At 39.1% G+C, this 19,457-nt stretch overlaps 1 protein-coding gene across 2 annotated transcripts in view; it reads left to right on the forward strand.

Moving 5' to 3' along the window:
* MAPK1 (mitogen-activated protein kinase 1) overlaps positions 1-19,457 on the forward strand; it is a 60,896-nt gene that overhangs the window by 33,083 nt on the left and 8,356 nt on the right. The window contains exons 2-8 of one of the 2 annotated variants that reach the window (XM_075832358.1): positions 6,740-6,922; positions 8,364-8,553; positions 10,271-10,387; positions 10,979-11,093; positions 11,177-11,308; positions 13,005-13,114; positions 15,538-15,684. In XM_075832358.1, the coding sequence (XP_075688473.1) occupies positions 6,740-6,922; positions 8,364-8,553; positions 10,271-10,387; positions 10,979-11,093; positions 11,177-11,308; positions 13,005-13,114; positions 15,538-15,648 (958 nt within the window). In that variant the 3' untranslated portion in view covers positions 15,649-15,684. The remainder of the gene's footprint in view (positions 1-6,739; positions 6,923-8,363; positions 8,554-10,270; positions 10,388-10,978; positions 11,094-11,176; positions 11,309-13,004; positions 13,115-15,537; positions 15,685-19,457) is intronic. The other variant, XM_075832353.1, reaches the window with a different exon arrangement.

Consider the following 19,457-nt stretch of genomic DNA (forward strand, 5'->3'; position numbering starts at 1 on the left):
TGTCACTGGGTTTCCGGTGATGTGATCGAAGTCCTATCTGATCATGCTGTGGTCACTGTGTGGTGATGAAAGGGTTAAATAGCCAGTGTTGGATGTTCCTCCGATCCCAGCTGTATTCAGCAGGATGCTCTAAGTACAGGAGCTGTTAGGCTGTGTTCACATTGCGTTTGTTTCCGTTGAGTGGTTCCATCAGACCTTTCCGTCGGCGGAACCCCTCAACGGAAAGGCAAACGGAAACCATAGGTTCCGTTTGTGTTACCATTGATTTCAATGGTAATACGTCTGTTGCTTATGGTTTCTGTTTGTCGCCGTTGTGTAAAGTTTGTTTTGACGGAATCAATAGTGCAGTCTACTTTACTCATATTTATTCCCTTAACTTCTATTGCATTTAACATATAAAACCATAATTGCTCCCATGTTTTTGTGGAAAATGTTCAGGAACTGGAGTTTTTAAGTAACTCTTTGGTATCCATTAATCTAAATAGTTTTTGAATGTGCGCTTATGTAATGTGTCTAGTCTATTTACTGGTATAAAACCACCGTCTGCTTACTTGTTGACAGGGGTTGTCCAGTTTAGAAAACTTTTACATATTACTTATTAGGGAATTCTGAGTTAATAGATGGGTGTCCCATGTTTAGGGCCTTCATCTCTTGGGCATCATGCTCACAACCGTATTGGTTTTGTGGTTTGCAAAGCCACAGGTCCGCGGCACCTCAAAACCGTAAAAAGTATTGGTGAATCTGCAACTCTGGACCGTAAACTGACTTTTCCTGAGTTTTTTCTGTCTGGATTTGTGGCCCGCACTGACCCGCGTAAATCATGGCCATCTGCACAGGGCCATAGAAAAGAATGGGTCTGCAATTTATCTGCTTAATTGCGGCCACAAAAATAGTTATGTGCATGAGGCCTAAGGATAAGTCCAAACAAAGCAGCCCTTAACTTTGCTGGCAATATGTTCGGCGCGGCTGTCAAATAGTCTAGTAATGGCGGTGCATTATTGCGACTAAAATTTCCCTTGACCTGAAAAATGTTAGATCAAATGTACATATTTGTGAATAAACAATACATGGTCAAATGGTACATTTAACACCTATCCTGGGGATATGTGATTAATCATAATGAAAAACCCCTTTTAAGAGCAACTCCCTCCTGTCAAACCTATTGGATGCCCTTATTGCAGTAAGCTAGTGGCTGCTATTGCACCCACTGAATGTAAACCACGTTCCCCAAACTCCAGTTTTGGGGTCCATAAAAGAGCAGATACTGTATGTTAAATAGCACATTCTTTTCAGACAGTTGGCTGGTGAATATACTCAGCGTGTTTTTTTATTTTTATGGCTTTCATCAGTTTAAAGGTGGTGCTCCAATAGTTTGTTCTGTGGGTACAGTAACCAGCTTCAGTAGAGTAGATTCCCTTCAAATGAAGCTCTATTATGTAAATGTGTGTGTGGCTGAATGTTTTGTCTTTTTCCATTTATGTTCTTACTAAGAAATAGGGGGGAAAACAGACAGCAGAAAGTGTCTTATGCGGAAGTGGTTTTCTTTTATTTCTCAAGCCACAGGAAGCATGGGTTTACCAATTTGATCCCTGTTCTGTAAAGAGTTTATCTGCTAGCAATGCTTGGCTAGAGAAATCTCGGAATCCAGGTATAAAGTGTGCCTGGTAATATTGCCAATGCTTCCTAACTTGTGGTTGCTTTGTATATTGATGTCTGTATAAGCTGTAGGACCACTAGAAAAGTCAAATTGGCTCCCGGGTTGGTCGGACTGACTCCAAAAATGTTGTCATTTTATTCCATCCTGCAGTAACATAATAGCCACTTGATTGTTCCCTTTTTCCTTCTGCAGTTTTGATGGGGCCTGAGGCTGCGCAAAAAAATATATAAATAAAAAAATAATAATTTGACATACCGTAATTACTTGTAGTTTATGTATAACTGAGAATCTGGAATCTCCCAGATACAGCTACACCTATTGGTTTAGCAGGTCTTTACCTGCAATTCAAAGATCTGGATGTCTGACAACCAAGTATATTGTAAAGCATGTTTTAGCATGCTATTCAAATAAGGTAAAAAGTTGGTTGTATATCCATAAAAGGGATGTGAATATTTAATTTGCAAAATCTGCATGCGTACTAAAGCTCACAATGTAATGTTTGCATATTTGTAAACCATCTCTGAATGTACAAGATAGTTTCCCCTCACTTCTGGTTGCTCTACGCTAGTTCTTGATATAGCTATGGTAGAGCGCTTTATTTACACACTTCCAGCGCTTGGTTCTTCTGATCTGTGTGTTTGTACACCTACTTGACTATTTTTGTGCAGTCTCTTCTACGTCGCGAAAAGGCCATGATCCCATTACGTTTAGCATGTATGTCGGGAGCGCTCTCAAAATCCATTCTAAACGCGTCCGCTGGGATCCCTCGTCAGACGGAGGCCAAGTTAACTTTTTGTGATATTTCTGTCCGGTTCACATACTGAGGTAGGGCTGGGCAATTGAGAAAACTAAACCGAAATTCAGTGCAATTACCGGACGTCTTGCGTATTTATTTATTTTTTCAACTATATATATATATATATATATATATATATATATTTTATTTTTTTTAACTATTTGTATCTTCAGGGCACAGATGGTTAAATCCAATGGTAGAGCAGGTGGCTGTAAGGGTCTGGTAGGGTCCTGCTATGACTGAGGGGGGAGTCTGCTATTATGGCTGTCAAGGGAAGCGGAAGTGTCGTCCTGTGAGGGAAAGGGGCTGGGGTATCTTGCTGTTACTAATGGGAGGGGGCTGGAAAAGTAGATTCCTGCTAAGGAAGGGGCAGTTAGGGCTTCTGTGACTACTATGAGGCTTGCTCTTATGGCTGAAGTGGAGAAAACTACTTCAAATGCCGCCCCTTCCCTTCTGAACCCTGCCGTGTACCCAAACAGCACTTTATGACCACATATGGGGTATTGCCATACTCGGGAGTAATTGCTTTACAAATGTTTTATTTTTTATTTTTTTTCTGATTTTTTTATTTTTTTCCTTGAGAAAATAAAAATAAAAAGATTGAGCTAAAGCTTTGACTTATTGAAGAAAAAGGGATAGGGTTTTTTTTTTTTTATAGAATTTACTAGAATTAGTCAGTGAAAATAAAAAATAAGGTAAAAATGCTCACTACACCCATAGATGAATTCCTCAAGGGTAGGAGTTTCCTAAATGGGGTTTCCACTGTTTTGTCCACTCAGGGGCTTTTGCAAATGCGACATGGCCTCCGCAAGCCATTCCAGCTAAATTTGAGTTCCAAAAGCCAAATGGTGCTTTTTTCCCTTCTAAACCCTGCCCTGTGTCCAAACAGTCGTTTTTTTTTTTTCCTCCCCACCTTCCAAAAGCCATAACTTTTTTTTTTTTTTTTTTCTTTTTCCATAAATATTGCCATATGAGGGCTTGTTTATTGCGGGACGAGTTGTAGATTTTCACAGCACCATTTTTTTCTTTTTTTTTGTACCATTATAATGTAGTGGGAAACGAGAAAATATATATGTGGGGTGGAATAGGAAAAAAAACTGCGATTCCCCAATCTTTTGGGAGGTTTTGTTTTTACGGCGTTCACGTGCGGTAAAAACGGCATGTTAACTTTATAGATTTGGTATTGCTGTAACTGTATTGACCCACAGAATATAGTTTTCTTTGTTTTACTACTTTTACAAGGGGAAAAAAAACTGATTGTTAAAAATAAAATGTGAGACTTGTCACCATATTCTGAGAGGCATAACTTTTTATTTTTTTGGTATCAATTTGGGGTACATGAGACTTTTTGATCACTTTTTTTCTTTTTTTTTTCTTTTTGTGAGCGATTTAAGGGACCAAAAAAAGAAATTCTGATGTTTTTAATGTTTTATGTTTACGGTGTTCACCGTGCGGACTAAATAATGATATATTGTAATAATAAAGACTTTTATGGTCGATACCAGTTATGATGTTTTTTTTTTTTTTTTTTTTTACTTTTAATGTTGTTTTCTATTTATTAAAAACGATTCTAAAATTTAGTTTTTTGGTTAATTTTTTTTTGTTTTTTTTTACTTGTCCCCCTAGGGGACTTTAGCCAGCGATTCGTTAAATCGCTTGCACGATTTATATCGTGATTCTGACAGGCGGCCCACTGTTTTTAGTCATTTAAATTCTGCAGTCGCTATTGATCACGGCATTTAACCTGTTAAACTAGCGGCATAACGCTCGAACGGGATTCTGCTCGTTACCCGGAAGTGTCTGCTGTAACACACAGCCAACACACTCGCTTTATGGTCGAGCTAACATTTATCACCATTTGTTTCTGCTTTTGCTTGTGCTCTCAGTTGGCCACTGGGGGCACATGGTAAGTTGAGCTCATCCTATCTGTTCACATGTTGTGGTACTGTGGGGTGGCGTCTGTTGCTGTGCTGCTGCACTTGTGGGGGGATGTGACCCAGAGCCAAGGAGGCTTTGCACGGTTTGCTAGCATGGGTGCTGTTGGGCCCCTGGGTTGCTCCCTCTGCAGGAGCGGTGCGGCGGTGGCTGCCATGCGGTGCTGCAACCGATAGAGTAGGAACCCACTTTAAAGAGGTCGTGTAAAGTGGCAAGTGGGCTTATACAGTTTGATCTAAATGTTAACAATGAACCTCATGTTTATAAATTATGCCTAGCGGCTGAGATTAACGTATATATTGTGCGGTCCATGTCTAGTTTCTCACAATGCTGATTTATCGCCAATCCTGTGTGGGGAAAACCGTTATGTCTACATAAAAGGTTTAGTTGCTTTACAAATTTTGCTTTACTCCTCTTGTACCCATTTTTAAAGTGGATCTGTCCTATTTAGGCTGCCCTGTCTGCTGAAATCGGTGTCACTTTGTTTTGCTCAATCTGTCTCTTATGTAAATCGCAGTAGTTTAGGGGAACTTGCACTTTATAGTTGCGGCAAGGGGGTTGGTATCTACAGGGTGGTGTGGCTCTGTATACTAGGAGTCTCTGCTGTTCCATACTGTATCGCTTTGTTCACTACAGAACAGCAGTTCCATGGAGAAGCAGAGACCAAACGGTCGCGGCTTGTCAGTCAGGGCCGATCAGGCAGTGACGAGGCGGCGGGGCAATGCTTTTTCCTGCAGCATGGCGCCACTAAAACAAAACCTATTTAAGGATTGTTAAAAAAAAAAAAACGTCCGAGGCCTTGAGGGCGAGTTAATCAAATTAATTTAATCGCCCAGCTCTACTTGATGCTAGGACTCATTTTTTTCCATTTAGTAGACCTTTTTATCTGCAGTTTTTTTTGTAGCATGTTTTTTGTTTTTTTATATAGCACAATTGGACCTTTTAGTATGTCTGCAAGAACCTTCTGGGGTGTTCAGTTACGTAGTACGGTTGAAAAAAAAGACATGTCCATAAAGTTCAACCAAGGGGTGGGGAAAAAAAGGGAACAATTTCTACCCAAAGGAGCTAATATTTTTTCATTCCATTATAAATTATCGAAGCCTTTTTTAAAGCCATCTACTGTCCCTGTTGTGACTATTCCATAAATTCACAGTTCTCACAGTAAAGGCTTGTCGCAGGTTGAACCTTTTTTTCTCCAGACGGAGGGAGTGCCCCCTTGTTTTTTGAGGGGGTTTTACATGGAACAGGATTTCACCATATTTTTTTGTATGTGCCATTAATATATTTATATAAGTTAATCATGTCCCCCCTTAGTCATCTCTTTTCAAGGCTAAATAGGTTTAGTTCTTTTAATCTTTCCTCATAACTTAAATTCTCCATGCCCCATATTAGCTTCGTTGCTGCTCTTTGTATTTTTTCCAACTCCAGGGCATCCTTTCTATGAACTGGAGCCCAGAACTGAACTGCATATTCTAGATGAGGCCCTACTAATGCTTTTGTAAAGTGGTAATATTACATCCCTGTCCCGTGAGTCCATGCCTCTTTTAATACACTACAATATCTTGCTGGCCTTTGAAGCAGCTGATTGACACTGCATGCTGTTATTTAATTTGATTTACAAGTACACCCAGATCCTTCCCAACAAGTGACTCCCCCAGTGTAGCTCCCCCTAGGACTTATGATACATGCAGGTTGTTCATACCCAGGTGCATAACTTTACATTTATCTACATTAAACTTAATTTGCCAAGTGGACGCTCAAATACTCCGTGCATTCAAATCAGCTTGCAATTTACGAACATCTTCTATAGACTGAACATTGCTACATAGCTTGATGTCATCTGCAAAAATAGAAATAATTCTAGTAAATGTCATGGGGAAAAGGTACAGTATGGGCTTATTCAGACATGCGGAATTCACATCAGTGGGGGCTATTCAGATTATTTTTTTTTAATACAGACAATTGAGGCATGCACTACTTTCATCCATCTTGAGTACTAGACTCGCTTCTCCCTGCTCATGTGTTTGTGTTTTTTCGGACGAGGAAAATGGACATACAAAAGTAAAAAAAACACACTTGAAGCGCAGACCAACACAACACGGACCTTCACACAGATGAAAACAGATCCGTTGTTTGCGGGTGCAAAACACACGATAGTGTGAATAAGCCCTAAGACACACTTTACTTCGCAATGACCTTGTCTCCTACTAGTGTTTAGAGAGGCTCAAGGGTGGGGTGCACCAAGAAAAATGTATTGACATTTAAAATGTATCAATTTTTGTATGCACCTTGTCATTTAAAACTTGTAAAATGTGAATTTTACTGCAATTCAATTTTTTTTTTCCCTTTAGTTCTGCATATGACAACGTGAACAAAGTAAGAGTTGCTATCAAGAAAATCAGTCCCTTTGAGCATCAAACGTATTGCCAGAGAACATTGAGGGAAATAAAAATCTTGCTGCGCTTTAAACATGAGAATATTATTGGAATAAACGACATTATTCGAGCCCCAACCATTGAGCAGATGAAAGATGTGTATCCTTTAATTTGCATCTGCCAATTATTATTTTAACCTATGCAAATGGTTTTGCAGCGAGATTGAGAAATTGCTGGGATATTTTTTTTTTTTGTGTGCATTTTTGTATGTTTAGTGTTCCTTTTTAAGATCCACAGTGTTCAGAACACTAATAACCAACGGAAAGACCTCATCAAGAGGGTAAATGGGCTACTTATATTATAGAACCTACAAAAGACAATCAGGAATACAAATGGCTGAAATCGTATGAATGTTACCAATTTAACACCTAAATTAGTGAAAAATAAATGACGATAATGCGATCGGTTGAAATAGGAGGAGAAATGGGCATAAGATAAGGCCCTGTATAGTGAATCACAGATGGCGCTTCCAAGAAAACAAATACGTTCTGTTGGTCAAAAAAAATTATATGGTAATGGACATACATATCAATATTATAACAATTGACAATAGTAAAACAATATTCTATAAAAAGGACCTACAAAGATGTACAGGCATGAGACCATAGCATACCACTCACAAGAAGATGTAAGAGCTGTATATAGAATGGCAAAATGTAATGTGAGGGGTGATAATACTGCTATTTATGAGCACAAGATATCACCCCCAATAAGTAACTAATACCAGTACAATAGCTCATGAAGAATCCACCCAAAAAGCCACTTAAGCAAAAAACACTGCAACCATGTGGTGCAAAGAATGCATGGACTCACCCCTAGACTTTTTTCTGAGTAAGAGGTATCAAGGAGGACATACACCCCACTGTTCATAACATTAGCCCAGCGAAAATAAGAAAAACGATCAATAACAAAAAACTATTGTCAATCGATGATGAGTGGTGATTCATAGTGCATAATATAATTTTCCATGTGAGATATTTTGGTTACTGATTGTGGTAGATATCTGAATCTTCGTATAGCTATTTATAGCCATCCACATGTAAAATACTGAAAAATTACAAACTCAGACCCCCATAGGGAAATAAAGCATGACCAAGGGGGAGTGTATTACCCCATTGAGTTGTTCAATGCAGGATTCAACTCCTTCAAACCGTATATACAGGCACGGAAATGACCTCTTAGGAGACAGCACTTCTCCCACTACAAGACCTTAGTAGAACGCAATGTTCAGTCCATGCTGCTCAATCTCTGAAATGCAGCTGACATGGTTAATGTAATGTATTTAGACCCGCAACATATTTAGTGGTGGTCAATCTCTGGCTCTCCAGTTGTTGCAAAACTACAATTCCCAGCATGCCCTGACCGTTAAAGGCTGGCGAGCCCCAGGTTGGAGACCACTGCTTTTAGGTATAATTGTAAGATTTAATATGCACATTGACATGTATTGTGTTCTCATGCCTGTTTTTCATATTTCTGTAAAATGTATTTACTTGATTGGAGACAGAAAAAGGCACAATTTACCTTACATAAATATCTTAAGGTACATTGTTCAGGATCTTATGGAAACGGATCTGTACAAGCTCCTGAAGACCCAGCACCTTAGCAACGACCACATTTGTTATTTTCTGTACCAAATTCTGAGAGGCCTGAAATACATTCACTCAGCCAATGTTTTACATCGTGATCTTAAGCCATCAAACTTGCTTCTTAACACTACCTGCGATCTCAAGGTATGTTGTGTTTTGTACCACTAAATTGTAGTGTCAGTATTTTTTCTAGCAAGTGAATCTTTATACTGGTTAGTCTAAATTCACATCTGCGTTCATTTTAAATTTTTCTGTATAGAGCGCCACAGCCTCTTTATTCTTTACATGGATTTCATTTTTGGGCTTATTTGCACACTTTTGTAGCAGCTGTGCAAGGTATTGCAGCGTTGTCCCATTCAAGTTACCAGGATCATGCTGCAATAACTTGAACAGCCACTACAAATGTAACAATATGTTCAAATACAAATGAAATCCATATAAACGATGAAGAGGCTGCGGCACTTGTGCCAGTTCCGTGGCCCTTCAAACAACCTATTGATGGGGCTGCGGAGTCTGACACCCACTGGTCTAATTCTGCTGGTGTATCCTGGCGCTAGGCCATCCATTCTAAAACCCTGGATAACACCTTTAATGTTTGTGGGTATTAGGTAAAAATAGTCTTCAGCCCCCCCCACCCCCCTATTTTCTGAGTTAATTTCATTCATGTTTAACTCTATGAAGACCATTTGTATGGTTGGGCTATGTTCACATTTCCATCAGGCTCCGTTCTGATACTCTTGTAACCGATCTTGTCAAACAGAGCCTTAGGCCTAATGCACATGGCTGTGTTTTTGCGTCCGCACGAATGCGGATGAATTGCAGACCCATTGCACACGACCGTGGTTTCCACAGTCCGTGCTTTGGCCGGGAGCAAAAAAAATAGGACGTCTTTATATGGTCCAGGCTCATTAAAATCAATGTGTGCATGGTTCGGGAATTGCGGACAGCCCGCGGCCGTGTGCATGAGGCCTAAATTTGGTTTTGATATGCTTTATAGATTTTTTATTTTTTTTTTATAAAGGATTGTACATTTCTTAAAATTTTTTTTTTTTTTTTAAATCCATGGCAAAACACTGGCTCGACACAGGTCACGTGACCAAGGATCAATATGTAGCCTTGCCTTCATTGCAAGTAATGAGTCAATGGGGCTATTCTGCGACCTGCAGGTTACTGCAACACAACAGCCGCAAAAAATTCAGTAGGTTTGGATTTCTTGCGACCGTTGTGTTGTGGCCACATTGACTTTCAGTATCTGAAACGCGGCAGGGCGACCACTTTCTTTGGCCACATGACTAGTTGCAGCCATAGCCTAAGGGTATGTTCACACGGCCTATTTACGGACGTAATTCGGGCGTTTTTGCCCCGAATTACGTCTGAAAATAGCGCCTCAATAGCGCTGACAAACTTCTGCCCATTGAAAGCAATGGGCAGACGTTTGTCTGTTCACACGAGGCGTATATTTACGCGCCGCTGTCAAATGACGGCGCGTAAATAGACGCCCGCGTAGAAGAAGTGACCTGTCACTACTTTGGCCGTAATTGGAGCCGTTATTCATTGACTCCAATGAATAGCAGCGCTAATTACGGCCATAATTTATGCGGCATTCAAGCGCCTGCACATGCCGGTACGGCTGAAATTACGGGGATGTTTTCAGGCTGAAACATCCCCGTAATTTCAGCCGTAACGGACGCCCTCGTGTGAACATACCCTAAAAGTTTTAATGAAATATTGTATAAACCTAGAACCCCCATCCTCCTTCCCATGTATATGGATTTGGTGACCGTTACATTAGAGACTATTAATGAATTAACTAATACTTTAATAATAATTAATAGTAATGTTTGGGTTTTTTTCAAAACAGATCTGTGATTTTGGATTGGCACGTGTTGCAGACCCAGATCATGACCACACTGGATTTCTGACAGAGTATGTGGCTACTCGTTGGTACCGGGCTCCAGAAATAATGTTAAATTCCAAGGTAGTCCTTTAAACTACATTTTAAGTATGTTGGTGTGGAGTTGTCTGATAAAGGTAGACTTTACCTTTTTGATTTTACTGGTTTGGAATTCTCATGTTTGGCGACCTAAACAAATAAAACACCTTTCTGAAGTTATAGGGTGTAAATTCTATAAGTTATTAGAGGGTGGCTTTATTTCCAGGTTATTTCTGTACTTACCCTATATCATTTATATATTTTATGTGCTCTGTACATAAAAAATTTCAGCATTTACTCGAGAAATTTACATGCTGCACATTGAGAAACTGCGTATTCCAAAGTGTGTGGATGGGATTTGTTGAAATCGCCTCAACTTTGCTGTTCCTGTAGTACACTGAGGATTTTCCACAATGAAATAAATTGCAGAAAATTCGCAGCTAATTTGCCCTGTGTGAACCTATCCATATAGTAACCTAACATGCCACTATAATGGAACTAAAAACCTGTAAAAATAAATAAAGCTGGGAAGGGAGTTCAAGTTACAAGGGAAAAAAATATTTTTGTCTGCTACTACTTGGGAGATGGTTTCTAAAGGTCTGTATTCTCAATATTGTTTTATTTGTCTTTTGTTAGGGATATACCAAGTCAATTGATATCTGGTCTGTTGGCTGCATTCTCGCAGAAATGCTTTCTAATCGGCCCATATTTCCGGGAAAGCATTACCTTGATCAACTTAATCATATCCTCGGTAAGGGCAGATGGAAAAACTATGCAAGAAGATTATGCCAAATGTTTGAGTTTAGCCGTCTATTTAAAAATCTATTTTTGCAGGCATTCTCGGATCACCGTCCCAAGAGGATCTGAACTGTATAATCAATTTGAAAGCTAGAAACTACTTGCTTTCACTCCCGCACAAAAATAAGGTGCCCTGGAATAGACTTTTTCCAAATGCAGACCCCAAAGGTAAAATTGTCTGTCACGTGTAATTCATAGGAATCTTAGAAATGTATTTTATTTTTTAACCCCCTTACTGCTGCAGCCAGTTTTGGACTTTCTGACATGTCACTTTATGTGGGAATAACTCTGTAGTGCTTTTATGTATCGAAGCGATTGTGAGATTATTTTTCGTGACACATATGTTAGTGGTACATTTTGACAAATACATTGCTTAAAATGATCACAAAAAAAAACAGTATTTCTCTAAATTTTTATTTCTCTACTTGTAAGACAGATAAAAACCACCCAATAGTTAACATTTCCTATATATTTATGGTGGCATCTATTTTTTATTTTTTTTAAATGTTTTTTTTTGTGGCTTTTTTTTAAGGAGGTTAGAAGGCTTAGTCCTCGTTCACATCTGCATTGGAAGCTCTGTTAGGGGCCTCTGTCACAGGTCCGGCTGAGATTACCCGAGACAATAATGCAGTATGCTGAGCTATTGTCTCCGGTAAAATCAGACACGCCAACAGGAAACCATTTAAGTCTATGGGTTTCGTCTGCCGCTGGCAGTGTCCGTTGTGCAACGGAGACGTTGCTTCAGTTATTCCCTTGTTCTGCTGAATAACACCAACATGTGTGGCCAAAGCCTTAAGTTCTATCAGCAATTTTTCACATTTTCAAAACCTATATTTTGTTCAGGAACCAATTCCATTCTGGAGGGGCTTTGAGGGGCTGATATATTAGAAACCCCCCATAAATCACCCCATTTTAAAAACTGCCCCCTCAAAATATTCAAAACCGCATTTAGGAAGTTTTTTTTTTTCTTCAAACCTTTCAGTAAGTTCACACATACCGTAAATACTGCAGATTTTCCACAACTGATCTCGTTGTGGATAACCCGCAGCATAATTCAGTAGCAGCAGAGTGGATGAGACTTCAAAAAATCTCATCCACATGTTGCGTAAATGATCAGCAGAAGAACCGCTCAAATTTACCTGCAGTTTTTTTTTTTGTTTTTTTTTTTAAATCCACCGCATGTCCATTGTATTTGCATAATCGCTGCTTTTGTGTTGCGTTTTTTCCCTATTTAATTGAGAGGTGAAATCGGCAACAATAGCACATTTTGCTTTTTTTGCGGCAGAAAAGCAACTCCAAACAAAAAACGTACCCAGAATTCTGTTTCTTAGTTTGGGCTGGCCTCCTGGGATGAAGTTTCATCCCATTTGACCGCTGCAGCCAATCACAGGCTGCAGCAGTCACATGAGATGAAACTTAATCTCAGGAGGATGGCAGAGGGACGCGTAGCGAAACTTTTTTGTTTTCTAGGCTTTGTGCAGTTTTCTGCAGCGGACATTCCGACTGACAAACCACCAAGTTGTGCAAATTTTTTTGCCAGAATTCGCTGCCACACTCAGGGCGGATACGAACTGTGCTTTTTGCGCAGCGTATCCGCCATGTGTGAACATACCCTTTAGGGATTGCAGACATTCAATTGTAATTTTTTATATTTTTTCGGTGGGAGTCCCAGCTGTTGGACACCCACCGATCAGCAAGTTACCCCCTATCCTACGAATAGGGGGTAACTTGTCCATATGGAATACCCCTTTAAGCTTTTATTTTGTGACAGGTTTACACAAGATACTGCTAAGCAATATTTTGAAGGGATATGTTATTTTAAGATAGTGTAACACTGAGGCCTAATATCACTTTCTTGTTTCAGCTCTTGACTTGCTGGACAAAATGTTGACCTTCAACCCCCACAAACGAATTGAAGTAGAGGCAGCTTTGGCCCATCCTTATTTGGAGCAGTATTATGACCCAAGTGATGAGGTAAGATTAAATCCTTTTAGCAGAAAGTATTTCCTGTAAAGAAACGAAAAAATGTATTTGAGATTATGAGATGACAATGCCAAACTACAAAATATAACTTGTATTTCAAAGGTATATATTGCCCACTATGCAAAGAATTTTACCACCATATTTGTCTAGCTAGCAGAACTACTGACTTGCCATCAGCACCAAATTGTAGCTTTTTCCCAGGAAAACATTAAATGTTTAACGTTAGAGTTAAACATTAGGAAAACAATCCATGACGTTATTATCCTTGTGGCCAGGAACAAAGCAGCTTGAACCGCACACGCGTTCCTGCGAGTTGGCGATGCGGTTTTCGCAAGTTTCAAATACATGTGAAGAACATGTTTCTGTTCGTCTGTATTTGTTGTGTAACTGAAAATCACATCACAAAACCGTTGCTGTTAGTTTTCCCGGTGCACAACTGCTATGTGTATGGGCAGACTTAAGGATATCTTTGAGAAAATAATGAGCTAGTGTCTTAGGGCATTAGTGCTGGTTAACCGCTTCTAACTCTTTTTAACAGTTGTCAATTTTGTTAAATAAATCCTGTTGAGGAATTAGCTACATGTATTTACTGTTCAGTGTAGAGGCAACATTGCCTGTTGAACCGATATTAGGGTGATTATTTGACTGACTCTTAATTTTTGTTCCCAACATACAGTTTCCATAAAACCTTGCCCTCCCCTTAACTTTTTTTTGTGGTCATCAGACTCTTCTGCTCTGATTAGGAAAGTTTTTTTAAAAATTCAAAGCAAATGGGTTGTTTGGCTGAATTATATATGATTAAACTGTAACTAAAATTTCAAAACTTTTCACCTGTCAGTGACATGTCAGAAGTTTTGATCGCTGAGACCTCCACCGATCGCCAAAACTAAGCAGCTGAAGCGCTCAGATGAGCGATGTTCTGCTTCGTTTCTGATCTGCTTTCCCGGTGTATGGGTTCAATAGAAAGTCTGAGGTTATACACCGTTCGCTCTGCTTTCCGTGGAAAGCTTTTCAGAAACTGAGTACCACAGCGCTCACCTGAGCGTTTGTGCCGCTTGGTTTTAGCGATCGGTGGGGGTCTTGGTGCTTGGACCTCCACCGATCAAAGCTTCTGACGTCACTTTTGAAAAAGTACAAGTCATTTACATAATGGATATCTTAAGCATGGGACAGAGTTCTAAGTTAGTCTCTTTAATAAATACGGCTATTTGCCACAAGTATTGAAATAAAAAAGCCTCACCTAACTTCTTCTCAAGATTAAGTCCTGAATTGATTCATAGCATGTTACTTCAAGGGGCTACACCATTAACAATTGTAATACCAAAAACTTCAGAAATGCTGTTAATAGTTGCAAATTATATTAAGTCTATTCTAGCATCTAAGAATACATGTATCCCCCTTGGTGCTACTGCTAACTTGTGCTGCTTCTCCCTTTGGCAGCTGACCATGTATTCCCTTCTTACTTTTCCTACAGATAAGGTAACTTGGGACTCTTTTTTTTTTTTCCAAGCCAAAACCAGGAATGGAACCTAAACCGTATAAATATATAAAGGAAGGCCTTAAAGAGGCTCTGTCACCACATTATAAGTGGCCCATCTCCTACATAAGGAGATGGGCGCTGTAATGTAGGTGACAGCAGTGCTTTTTATTTAGAAAATCTATCTATTTTTACCACGTTAGGAACGATTTTAGCTTTATGCTAATTTAGTTTCTTAATGCCCAAATGGGCTTGTTTTTACTTTAGACCAAGTGGGCGTTGTACAGAGGAGTGTATGACGCTGACCAATCAGCATCATGCACTCCTCTCCATTCATTTAGTCAGCGCATAGTGACACTACGATGTTCACTATGTGCTGTCTTATACTGACATATTAACGTTACTGAAGTGTTTAGACAGTGAATAGACATTCCTTCCAGCCAGGACGCAATGTCTATTCACAATCCCGGCACTTCGTTAGCGTTTCTGTTGTACTTCCAGCAGAACAAGAGTAATCTCGCTGTAACCTGTCATTGTTGGGCAACATGATATGCTAACAAATCTCTAAATCCTCCTCCTATATTTTGGTAGTACTAATGGTAAGTAAACTGATAATGGGGGTAAAAATGTCAGGAGGGATTGTTGGTGAAATGTCACACTTTATGATCTCGATTTTGAGCAAAGTTAAATTCCGTTCAGCCTGTATGCCATAGATATAAAGGCATCTAAATGAATATTTATCGATGCTGCTCTTTATTCATTCATGTGTACAACACCCAGGTAGGTAATGGCGCCATAAAATTCATATATTGCTTTTTATAGTAAAAAAAAATTATTGTAATTATTTTGCATTTAGTGCTGTTGTAAGTACATACTTGCTAAATTTACCATAGAGGTTGTTGTGTTCTAATTTATTTTCATAATCTCTTGTGCTTAGCCTGTAGCTGAAGCCCCCTTTAAGTTTGAGATGGAGTTAGATGACTTGCCCAAGGAGACACTGAAGGAGTTAATTTTTGAAGAAACTGCTAGATTCCAGCCTGGGTACTGACTGTAATATGACCACAGGTGAGCAGCATTAGAAAAGGTAATCAAGGTTATTGTAAGTAAAGTATTTTATGGACTGGTACTTGGTCAACCAAACTTCTCCATCTCATTTATTTTTTATTTTTGTTCATCTTTGGATGCAATACTTCTGGTTATAATGTGACTTAGACTACGGGATTGCATTGTCAGTCCGCTTTCATGTCAGGTTATTTACTGTGGGTATGCCTTGTACATTAAGGGAAGAGAGATTGGGTTATGCCTTGACTATATGGATTAGTTTTTAGAATGATGGCAAAAAGGCAAGCATAACGTTTACACTTCCAGCAAGTGGAAAAAAGTCCAGAATTTCAATCCAGTAGATAAACCAAGTTCGTTAAAGACCCATGTAGGAGATATCAGCCACAAGTGGCTGCTGGTTCCCGCTCTGTGACTGATATATCTGGTGGGATTTCATGGGTACTGCGACCGTATACACAACCATGATCCTGCAACAATTCCTGGGATTGGAGAACTCTTATCCCAGCAGTTTAACCCATCAGATGCCATAGTCCATAGTGACCGCGCTGAGATACTATGCATTCCAAAGCATTATACAAGCGATCAAATCATCGTTGCCTTCGTATTGGGTACTACTGCAATTGTAACGACCCATAGAACAAACAATGTATTAGTTATACCGCATGGCATTAAAAGTGCTGTTTAGCTTTTTGGGGGGGTTTTTCAAAAAAAGTTAAAATATTATATGTACCCCAAAATGGTACCAATAATTAAAAAAAAAAACGACTCCTCCCTCAAATCAAGCACTCATAGGGCTACATTGACAAAAGAATGGGGCAAAACAAAAACTTTTTGTTAACCCCTTAATGACCAGCACATTTTAGACCATGATCAAGCCATTTTTTAAGTTTTTCCATAGTCTTATTCAAAGAGCTATAACCTTTTTTTATTTTTACGTCGACATAGCTGTATAAGGTCTTGTTTTTTGTGGGACAAGTTGTAATTTTTAATAGCACCATTTTGGGGTACATAGAATTTATTGATGAACTTTTTTTATTAACTTTTTTTGGGGGGAATAGATAAAAACTGCAATTTCGCCACACTTTTTTGCGTACTAAATTGACACCGTTTACCATGTGGTATAAATAACACTAACTTTATTGAGTGAGTGGGTTGTTGCGATTGCAACGATACCAAATTTGTATAGTTTTTGTTTGTTTTTACTAGTTTTACACAGTAAACACTTTTTTTTTTTTTTTTTTTTAAATTATTCGTTTTTGTGTCTCCATATTTGAAGAGCCGTAACGTTTTTATTTTTTCGCTGATGCAATTGTAGGAGGGTTTTTTTTTTTGCGGGACGACTTGTCGTTTTTATCGGTACCATTTGGAGTAGATGCGACTTTTTGATCACTTATCACATAATTTTTTTTTTTTTTTTTTTAAGGCTGCATTCAAAGAAAACAGCAATTTTTGCATGGTTTTTATTTAATTTTTTACGACGTTCACCGTGCGGGTTAAATGATGCAATAAGTTTATAGTTGGGGTCGTTATGGACGCGGCGATACCAAATATGTGTAACTTTATTTTGTTTGTTAATAATAAAGCAGTTTGTAAGGGGAAAAAATGGGCTTCATATTTTTTTCACTTTTTATTAAACTTTTTTCTTTTTTTTTTTTATACTTGTCACACTAAAGGACTTCACTATGCGATTATACGATCGCATTTATAATACACTGCAATACTTCTGTATTGCCGTGTATTACTGCCTGTCCGTGTTAAACGGACAGGCATCTACTAGGTCATGCCAGAGCCTTTATTAGGCCCCAGGCTGCCATCTGAGACAGACTCTCGGCGATCGTATCGCCGGGTGTGTGTGATGAGGGAACTCCCTTCCCCTCCAAAACCACTCCGATGCGGCGCACGCTATTGAGCGCTGCATCTGAGGGGTTACACGGGTGAGATCGATACTAATATCGATCTCACACGTTCGCTACCTCTGGCAGCTGAGAGCAGGGAGATTTGACAGCTCCCTGCTTTGCTTATTCCGATGCAGTGACGTAAAAAGTCTATTGCATCGGAATGAAGCCCATTAGTGACCGACGTAAAAACACTATGGGACAGTCGCTAACGGGTTAAATGTTCGAGAAAAAAACATTGTCAATATGGTTCTGACTTGTGAATTAAATGTTTTTTTATTTATTTTTTTTTGTTCACCAACTGTTAAGTTGTTCTTTGGCACCAATAGAAACCAAATATGTACGAACATGAGATTCAGTGACAGTATGATCTGTGTGTGGGTAGAATCATCATATTTGGCAGTATCATTTTGTCCCATATTTTCCTACCTTTCAAAGCATAAACATGGATTCTCACGAAGCATACATTGTAAGATATTCTTTGTGTAAACCAATGTGCAACTTTTGTTAAATGGGTTGTCCCACAAATGCCATGTATCACCTATACACAGTATAGGTGATACATTTATGATGGCTGGGACCCACCACTGAGTACTAGAAGGGGGATTCTGAGCCCCCCTTTCCTCGCTGCACAACCGCAGTGAAGAGTTTGAGTTAAGCGGAGGTTATGTATGCACCCTGCCATTCCATTAGAAATCTGTGGGTTTGACAAAGTCTGGGACCTGCACCCATCTCTAGAACGAGGGTCACTTGACCCCCAGCCCACCTAGATATGCAGTAAATTTTTGTAGTTAACCCCTTAATGATGCAGCCTAGTTCTGGCCTTAAGGCTCTGAGACCATTTTTCAATTCTGACCTGTCACTTTATGTGGTAATTCTGGAATGCTTATACCTATCCACGCAATTCTGAGATTGTTTTCTCATGACACATTGGATTTTGTTAGTAGTAAAACTTGGTTGATATATTCATTGTTTGTGAAAAATAGCAAATTTAGAGTACCTTGAGAATTTAATTCTTCAGATTTTTAATGATCTGCTTATAAGACAGATAGTAATTCCACACAAAATAGTTACTAGTTCACATTTCCTGTATGTCGGCATAATTTTTTGAACATTCTTTAACTTTTCTAGGACGCTACAAGGCTTAGAATATAAGCAGCAATCTCTCATATTTTGAAGTAAATTTCAAGACTTATTTTTTATTTTATGTACCAATTCAGTTCTGAAGTGGCTTTGAGTGGCCTACATATTAGAAAGTTTACCCTTTAGGCGTTTCACAGGAATTTTAAAGCAAAGTAGAGGTAGTTTACAAATTTTCTTTTATATGCAGAAAATTCTGGTCTAGTTTTCTGTAAAACAGAAGGTTTTATTACAGAAACGTAACTCAATATTTATTGCCCAGATTCTGCAGTTTTTAGAAATATCCCATGTGTGGCTCTAGTGTGGTAATGGACAAACACCGGCCTCGGAAGCAAAGGAGTACCTAGTCGATTTTGAGGCCTCCTTTTTATTCAAATATATTTTAGGCACCATGTCAGGTTTGAAGAGGCTGTGGTGCCAAAACCGTGGAAAACCCCCAAAAGCAACCCATGTGGAAAACTACACCCCTCAAGGAATTTATCGAGGGGTATAGTGAGCATTTAGACTCCACAGGGGTTTTGTGGAATTAGGCTGTGCAATTGAAAATCACATATTTTTCCAATAAAAGGTACTAATTTTTACAAGGAATAAGGGAGAAAAAGCACCCCAACATTTGAAAAACCATTTCTCTGGATTACGGCAATACCCCACATGTGGTCATAAACTGCTGAGCTGAGAAAGGCAGGAGCACTATTTGGCATGTAGATTTTGTTGGATTGGTTTCTGGCGCCATGTCGCATTTGCAGAGCTTCTAAGGTAC

Source organism: Rhinoderma darwinii, chromosome 1 (assembly GCF_050947455.1).
Source record: "Rhinoderma darwinii isolate aRhiDar2 chromosome 1, aRhiDar2.hap1, whole genome shotgun sequence".
Taxonomy (NCBI): domain Eukaryota; kingdom Metazoa; phylum Chordata; class Amphibia; order Anura; family Rhinodermatidae; genus Rhinoderma; species Rhinoderma darwinii.